The sequence below is a fragment of the Malaclemys terrapin genome, chromosome 22, assembly GCF_027887155.1.
Source record: "Malaclemys terrapin pileata isolate rMalTer1 chromosome 22, rMalTer1.hap1, whole genome shotgun sequence".
NCBI lineage: Eukaryota > Metazoa > Chordata > Testudines > Emydidae > Malaclemys > Malaclemys terrapin.
Window position 1 is genome coordinate 2,802,234 of NC_071526.1, and position 8,137 is coordinate 2,810,370.

Consider the following 8,137-nt stretch of genomic DNA (forward strand, 5'->3'; position numbering starts at 1 on the left):
TCACAGGATGGTGCAGAATCTAGATCTGGGATTTGGGCTCCGCTGCTGGTTGATTTGTTGCTGCAGGCTCTCCTTCTCCTTCATCAAACTCTCTATCCGCTCTTCCAGCTTCCTCACTTCTCCTGTCCATTTCTGAGGATGTACAACAGCACAGTCACTATTTGTCTGAAAGAGCCACTGGCACAGCACTTACAGGCTAGATTCAGAAAAGGACTTCAGTACCTAACTGCTTCTTTAGGTGCTGAAGTCCAACAGTTAGGTACCTCTGCCATTCCCAAAATTACCATTCAGTTGCCATCTAACCTTTAAGTTTCTCCTGGTAGCTAGCTAATGAGCTGGTCTGAGACCCAGGTTATGCCTAATCCCCAGTGCGCGTCTCACACGAGCTTGAATGCAGGGCCTGCTGTGGGAGTTGTGTTGTGAGCATGGCTAGCCTGCACAAAAGGCAGCCAGGGGAAAAAGCAGGTGTGTGTCTCTGTCTGTTTGGCCCCCAGGCTACCTGGGCTGTGGGAGAGTCAGCTTTGAATCGCTGAGCTGCCTCTCTTTGGAGCAGGGATTGGACCCAGGTGAGAGTCCTCACTACTAGGCTATTGGGGGTGGGTCTCTCTCCCCTACTGAGGCTGTTCCATTGTGTATAACTACTAAATGGTCATTGGAGCGAGGACATGAACCTGACTGTCCCACCTCAGTGCCCAACCCATGGGGCCAGTGGCTGTGAGGGAGTCACTTGTTTTTCCCAAGAAAGCGCTGACCTGGCTCAGGCACCTACCTCCAGGAGAGGGTTTATGGCTGAGACCCCTCTGCAGAGACAGGCACCCCCTCCCCCACCTGTCAGGTGCCTAAGACCCAGACCAAGGGGAGTTAGGCACGTAAGTACATTTGTGGAGCTGAGCCCTAAGCCTTGCCCCTTTCCTCAGCATTTCCTTCCTGGCTAGCTTAGGCAGATCCTGTGCTGGCTTTTGTGAATCCCTCTCTTGGGCCCTACACTTCCTGTGCACGGCATGGGGGAGTGTGGGGGCTGTGAATGCCACTGGCTGGCAGGGCACCCAGAAGTTAACCTTGTCACGCATAGTACTGCAATGCCTGCATCCCCTTTGTGAATCGAGCCCTAACTCCCTGCCTCACACACTGCATGGTGAACACCTGCCGCGAAGCTGCTACGCTGCAGGCTCATTACAGCTAAGGTTCTAGCAGGTGACTTGCCGGTTTTGGGTGTCGTGTTAACCAACCTCTGCAGCAGCGCTTGTAAAAGCAGGGAGCAAGGCTACAAGAGCTTTTGAGGAAAGAAGAAAAGAAAAGAAAAAGCCCAGCCATTTCTGCCTAGGATAGGGACTGCTTTTTGTAGAGATGGCGTCCCCCCCTTCTGTATGGGTGCAAACAGTGCATCTGTGATTGGTTTTATTAGTCCCTATGTGATAAAAATAATAGCTTTTAACTAAACTAAACATGACAGCCCAAAAAGAAAGGCAAAGGGAGGGCATGGACCCAAAGCAAAATATCAGACTACCCACTTAAAATGGGGCTAGTGCCTCCCTGTAATCAGAGAAGCCTGTTGGGGAGGTACAGTGCAATCCCCCAGTTTAGAAGTCAGCCAGGACACCTGGTAAAAACACTTGTAAAAATGCCAGTGTTTGCGATGGCCACACCAGTAGCCCTGCCTGTTGTGTGTGACAAGCTCTGTGCTGGAGCCTTGAGTCGGGGGAACAGTGAAGAAAGCTGGTGGTACAAAAACCTTAAAAGAATATGAAGGTGACCCTCTTGCTAATGATGAGTGTGAATTTCTGGAGGGGTGGGGGGCAATCTACATTCTAGAGCACTCCTCCCCCACACTGGTGCCTCGGCCTGTCAGAGGCAGGCTAGAGAGATCTGGCAGAGCAGTGCCTTTGATGTGAGATTAAAAGAGCAGTGGCACGCAGGGAGGGGAAATGGCTAAAGAGATCCAGACAATGGTCAGCACACAGGATGTCTGAACACTGGAGCGATAAGGGAAGAGGTCTGGGGGGAGAGTGAAGATGGGGGATGGGTGGGTCCCAGAACCAGCCCAGGCAGGCACATCTGACCTGAATTTGCAGATGGCTGGAGCAGGGATTGGGGGTGATATGGCCTGGGCGAGCCATTCTTTCTGCATGCTACGGCAATAACCCTCATCCTGCATATGGGCCAGCAGTAGCTCTAACCCAGGCCTACCCCCAACCCCTGCTCTCATCCTAGGGGTAGACCAAGCAGTAACCCTAAACCTAGCACTAGGCCTAATGCTAACCCTAAACCTAGGCTGAGAGGTAACCCTAACACCAACCCTAACCCAGTGCCTAGGCTGAATGCTCTCTAACAATAACTTTAATTTAGGTTTAAATTTAATCCTAATGCTAATGCTGGGTGTAGGGTGACCACTATTCCTAACTCTAAACCTAATCTAGTCCTAACTTTAACCCTAAACCAACACCTAACTCTAACACAAGATCTAGGCTAAGCAGTACCGCTCCCTCTACCCTGAGCAGTCACCCTAACCTAACCCTAAAACTAGACATAGGCTGGAAAGAAACCCTAATTCCAAATCTAGCTATAGGCCAAGCAATAACCCAAACCCTAACCTTAATCTGTGCCTACTCTTAAACCAGGTTTAGGTGTAGGCCAAGCAGTAACCCTAGAGATACTCCTAATCCTAAATCTAGACCGAGAACTAACCCTAACCTAAAAGTTTACCACAACACTGCATAGACGGAGCAGTAACGCGCTAACCCTAACCTGAGAAGTAACCCTAATTTGGGCCTAACTAACCCTAGGCCTAGGCAGAGCAGTAACTTCACCTAATGTAAAATATCCCCAACCCTAACTGCAATTTAGGCCAAAACCTAACCCTAGTCTGAGCCTTAACCCTAACGTTACAGTCAACCTAACGCCAACCTGATCCCTAACCATAATCCAACCCTAGGCCTTAGCGAATCTGCCATATTTCACCTCAGAGGGGCTGCATTTCAGCGGTGAGGGAAGCAACTGTACTATAGGTAAGTAAAGATTGGAATATATAGTTACATTTTACAGGTTAAATTAATAACACTATAATAATTCAAGATCATTAGCATTGTACAGCTTTGCCAAATGAAGAGTGATCGTTTTATTATTACTTCTAAGCAAAATGTGTTAGGCACTTCGGTAGATGACTGCATTTTCTGGAGCTACATTAAACAGTGATTTCTTGGATTCTGAGCATTACTTTCCACTGTGTTGATTTTTGCTCCTAACCCTTCTGTGAGATTGTGATGTTTAGGAATTGGGTGACATCCCTTTAAATAGTCTGTGAGCCCTCTAGCGGTGCTCACTGTCTCCAGTCTCAGAAACCACCAGGACCTTGAAGATCAGCAATGTGTGTGTGTAGCTGGGCTAGCTGCCTGGGGCTAGGGTAACCAGATGTCCCAATTTTATGAGGACAGTCCCAATATTTGGGGATTTTTCTTATATAAGTGCCTATTACCCCTCACACTCTGTCCCGATTTTTCATATTTGCTATCTGTTCACCCTAGCTGGGGCTAGTTAATAACCACGGTTGTTTGGACCCCGCTGTGCCCATGCGGGTCCTTTACATGACATATGTGCTGTAAGGGCCAAAGACACAACAAACATGGACAAATTCAAGGAACGGCCAAAGTGGGTATCGGAAAGCACTGTGATTAAATGTTTCCAGCCACGTGACCTAGTCTACTGTCAGAGAGAGCGAGTGAGGGAAGGCGTGTATGTAGACAGACAGGGTCTGGGGATCAAACCATCTCCCATGGCATTGCCTAGGGCCCGTTGGTGAGAGCAGACCCATAGATGGGTGAAATTCAGCCTTGCACTGACTCTGCTCAGGAGTGAATTCCACCTCGGATCCCTTCTGCATGGGGGCTGCAGTTCCCCCTGCGGGGCAGGCTGCAATAGTATCACTGGTTGCAGCTCAGGCTCACCCTGTATTTAGCAGCAGTTTGCTGCCTTGCTGTATTAGCAGCCCTTGCATGCCAGTTACCTGCCTGCACCACTCCTGGATGGCGCTCCCAGACAGTGGTCCCTGGATGCTGCCGTCCCGGCGCAGGTACACTTCCCCCTGGTCCGTTTCATAAAGCAGCAGCTCCCCCTGCTGCCTGGGCAGATGAACGCTTAGCCGGATCACTTTCAGGAAGATGCCGGTGTCTTCTGCTTTGACCACAGGGATGAAGGTCAGGGTGTAGGCATCGGGGAACACCTGCGGCTTGAACCCTTTCAGAATGGAGTCGATGAGCAGGCGGATGCGGTCCTCCTCTTTGTGCCCACACATGACCCCATGCACGAAGCCGCTGTCCTCCACCCCCACAAAGAGGCTGCCCCCTTCACTGTTGAGGAAGGCGCACACATACTTCCGGACGTGGTGTTTGAGGGTCACACTCAGGTATTCCCCCCCACCCCGCTTGAACTCCACATTCCTGGTCTCGCTCCCCATGAAGGCTCCATAGAACAAGCGCTCCTGGCCCACGATCTCCCTCCGAACGATGGCACTGTCTGACCTGGTGCCACTAAGAAACACTGCCGGCCGCTCCATCAGCTTCCGGGCTTGAGGGGGGCCCTTCCAACAAGGGCTGGGCTGGGCTTCCTCGGCCCCCCACAGCCTGCTCTTGCCAGACTGCAAACGCCCCAGCACGGGAGACTCTGGGGCGCTGGCACCATTCATCTGTGTGTCACTCTGTGCAGAGCCAGAAAGATTAAACGTCACGTGCATGCAGGGACAGACAGCGCAGAGTGGGGGCGACACGGAAGACTGCAGCCAGCGTTATAACAGCAGCACAAGGGCCCTAGTCGTAATAATATTCAGGCTTTAAAGCACATGGGCCCTTTTATTTAATTGCAATCCTGCCGCAACAAGTGACTACGCTCAGATCTGCCCCCTGTGAGAATCATCAGCAGAGCTGCCGACTTCTTACTGTGCCTTTTACTCCTGTCAGAGCAGCCCAGTGAGAGACGAGGGTGCTGGAGCCTATGCCTTCTTGTGCAGCATGCACAGAACGATTTACTTCATTCTCCCCCTTGTCCCTGGGCAAACCCATTGAAGGCCTGGGGGTTCCATACAGCGTCTTTGTAACTGGTGCTGATGTGTGAGAAGGAAAAGAGCCCAGCTTGACTCTCAGGTCCTGGGGGACCTGGCAGCGCTGGCAGTTACACGGCTCGTCTTTTTGGCAGTAGATTGAGCATGCCTGAGCTGGAGTCACGGAGAACGAACAAATATGGAACCCATGATGCCATTCTCGGAGCAGAACTACAAATTACTGTCCTGGATAAAGGAATCACTGGGTGAAATTCTCTGGCCTGTGTTCTGCAGGGAGTCAGGCTGGATGAGCATACTAGTACCCGCTCACCTTAAAATCAATGAAATTCTGCCCTGAAATCAAGGGGGATGCCCATTGTGTAAGTCAGTCCACATCACACAGTCCTATCTCCCTGGACACTTCCGGGTCCTTCCCTGTAGAACATTTTCTAATGCATCGGTTACTTAACTGCTCTTGCCAATTCCCCTGGGATCTGAGAGTCAAGCTGGACTCTTTCCTTCCCGCACATTATCATCTGTATAAAGGTTCCACAGGGCCAAATTATACCCTTGGTAGCACAGGGGCAACCCTCATTGTCTCCTAATCCTGCCCCAAAAGACACAGGCCCAGGCCTTGGCTGGACTTGCCCAGGTCAAACGGCAAACAGTTCTGTTGACGGTGCACAAGAAGGAACAGACTCCAGCTGCTCTCTCTTAGCTGTGCTGGCTCCTCGAGGCTAACGTAGTAGCAACTTAGTGATTAAAAAAAGCTCATCAGCTTTGGCTCTGTTTATGCACAGGGGGTGAACCCCCGCTCCTTCAGGCAGGGGGCAGCACAAGGCCTGGCCAGCACAGTCCCTTTGAAGCCCTCAAATTGGTTAAGAGGGATTATGTGGCACAAGAACCTCGAGCAGAGGGGTGGATGTCACCTTTGACTGCACTGCTTTCAGAGTGGTAGCCGTGTTAGTCTGTATCAGCAAAAACAACGAGGAGTCCTTGTGGCACCTTAGAGACTAACAAATTTATTTGGACATAAGCTTTCGTGGGCTAGAACCCACTTCATCGGATGCATGCAGAAGAACATACAGTAAGGAAGTATAAATACACAGCATATGAAGAGATGGGAGTTGCTTTACCAAGTGGGAGGTCAGTGCTAACGAGCCAATTCAATTAAGGTGGAAGTAGGCGATTCTCAACAGTTGACATCACTTTTGTAGTGCTAATGAGGCCAATGTAATCAAAGAGGCCCATTTCAAAAAGAGTTAACAAGAAGGTGTGAGTATCAGCAGGGGGAAATTAATTTTTGTAATGACCCATCCACTCCCAGTCTTTATTCAGGCCTAATTTGATGGCATCCAGTTTGCAAATTAATACCAGTTCTGCAGTTTCTCATTGGAGTCTGTTTTTGAAGTTTTTTTTGTTGAAGAATTGCCACTTTTAAGTCTGTTATTGAGTGTCCAGGGAGATTGAAGTGTTCTCCTACTGGCTCCCAACCTGAAGCAAATACTCACCAGCAACTACACACCACACAACAAAAACACTAACCCAGGAACCAAACCTGCAACAAACCCTGGTGCCAACTCTGTCCGCATATCTATTCAGGGGACACCATCATAGGACTTAATCACATCAGCCATACCATCAGGGGCTCATTCACCTGCACATCTATTAATGTGACATATGCCATCATGTGCCAGCAATGCCCCTCTGCCATGTACATTGGCCAAACCGGACAGTCTCTGCGCAAAAGAATAAATGGACACAAATCAGACATCAAGAATTGTAACATTCAAAAACCAGTAGGAGAACACTTCAATGTCCCTGGACAATTTCCCCCGTTGATACTCACACCTTCTTGTTAACTCTTTGAAATGGGCCACCTTGATTACATTGGCCTCATTTAGCCCACAAAAGCTTATGCCGAAATAAATTTGTTAGTCTCTAAGGTGCCACAAGGACTCTTTGTTTTGACTGCACTGTATCTCAGCGTGTCCTCTCTCAGAGCATCTCCTGGACACAATGGTTAGGAGAGAAGCCATCCCAGGGCGGATGACCTCGCGAGCTGGCCAGATCGGGAACCCAGCGCTGGAGTTGACAGGGAAGCTCTGCCCCATTCCAGGGCCAAGCCAGGAAGGCGACATTGCTGCAGTGCAAACCGTGGGGGCCAGGAATTGAGCAGGCAGCGCCGACTGTTGAGACATTCCGCTTCTTAGCAGCTCACAAGACTGCTGCAGCCCATGGGATGAGGTGGCTCATCTCTTGGAAGGAGGGAATAACGAAGCTCCCAGCCTTCAGATGGAAGTGTTGCTGGGGCTTAGCTCTCCTGGGTGAGAGCTCCCGCTTCTCCTGCTGCCCTGGTGATCTCACTACCAAAAGGCAGCATGTCCAGCCCACCCCACTGGCCTTCACTGACACTCCGCTAATGTAGTGCATTGTGCCTATCCCACTCAATGACTGGGCCTACCTCTTGGCACTCCTTAGCACTGGGCGAGGCTCGCCTGCCTTCCCCCACCACCAGGGTTTTCCCCTTCATCACTAGCTCCCTGAGGAGATGTTGCTCCATGTCTGAGGCAACCTGGAGCTGCTTCAGGACGTTCTCCAGGCTCAGCTCGGTGGCCACCTGCACCAAGGCATAGGCCCGTCTCGGTTTCTTCACCACTTCTATGTCATGCCGCTGCAGGGGGAGGCTGGCGGTGCCCAGAATGTCCTTCAGCATGCTGCAGAGAACCTCCCGCGAGTACTTGGGGTTCAGGTTCCCAATATACAGTGTGTAGACGTGAGTCAGGCAAGGGAGCGCCTCCTCCACGGGCTCTGCCAATGGCTCCCCTGCTGTCTCTTCCATAGGCTCCTCTGCTGATGACTCCGGTGCGTTGTCCATTGCTCAGAACCCCATCCAGCTCCCAGTGTCCCTGTCTCCAGCAGTAAGGGTGCTCCAGTTCCAATGCTTCAGGCAGCAAGACTAGTAGTGGCTCTTTTCCATCGTGCTGCCTCTGTGCTCTGCTGCAGGCAGGGCTGCTGGTCGGTGGAGCGCCATGGTAAACCCAAAGGCACCTTTCCGCCTGCAGGAGCTTTCCCAGAGGAACCTGTTGTGGCTGCAGCCCCTGCACA

The 8,137-nt window shown here is 51.0% G+C and overlaps 1 protein-coding gene across 1 annotated transcript; it reads right to left on the reverse strand.

Annotated features, from left to right (window-relative positions):
- On the reverse strand, nucleotides 1–7,907 carry SLFNL1 (schlafen like 1). Its single transcript, XM_054012073.1, has 3 exons — nucleotides 7,494–7,907; nucleotides 4,001–4,690; nucleotides 1–132 (listed from the first exon to the last, which is right to left on the reverse strand). Exons 1-3 carry the CDS (start codon nucleotides 7,905–7,907, stop codon nucleotides 1–3), a joined length of 1,236 nt encoding a protein of 411 aa, XP_053868048.1.
- Between the last annotated feature and the right edge of the window lie 230 nt (nucleotides 7,908–8,137).

Coding starts and splice junctions, on each gene's coding strand:
- SLFNL1 (XM_054012073.1), bottom strand. CDS start 7,907: ATGGACAACGCACCGGAGTCATCAGCAGAGGAGCCTATGGAAGAGACA. Junction 4,691..7,493: donor GTGCTAAGGAGTGCCAAGAG/GTAGGCCCAGTC, acceptor GGCTCTGCACAG/AGTGACACACAGATGAATGG. Junction 133..4,000: donor TCCAGGAGTGGTGCAGGCAG/GTAACTGGCATG, acceptor GTACATCCTCAG/AAATGGACAGGAGAAGTGAG.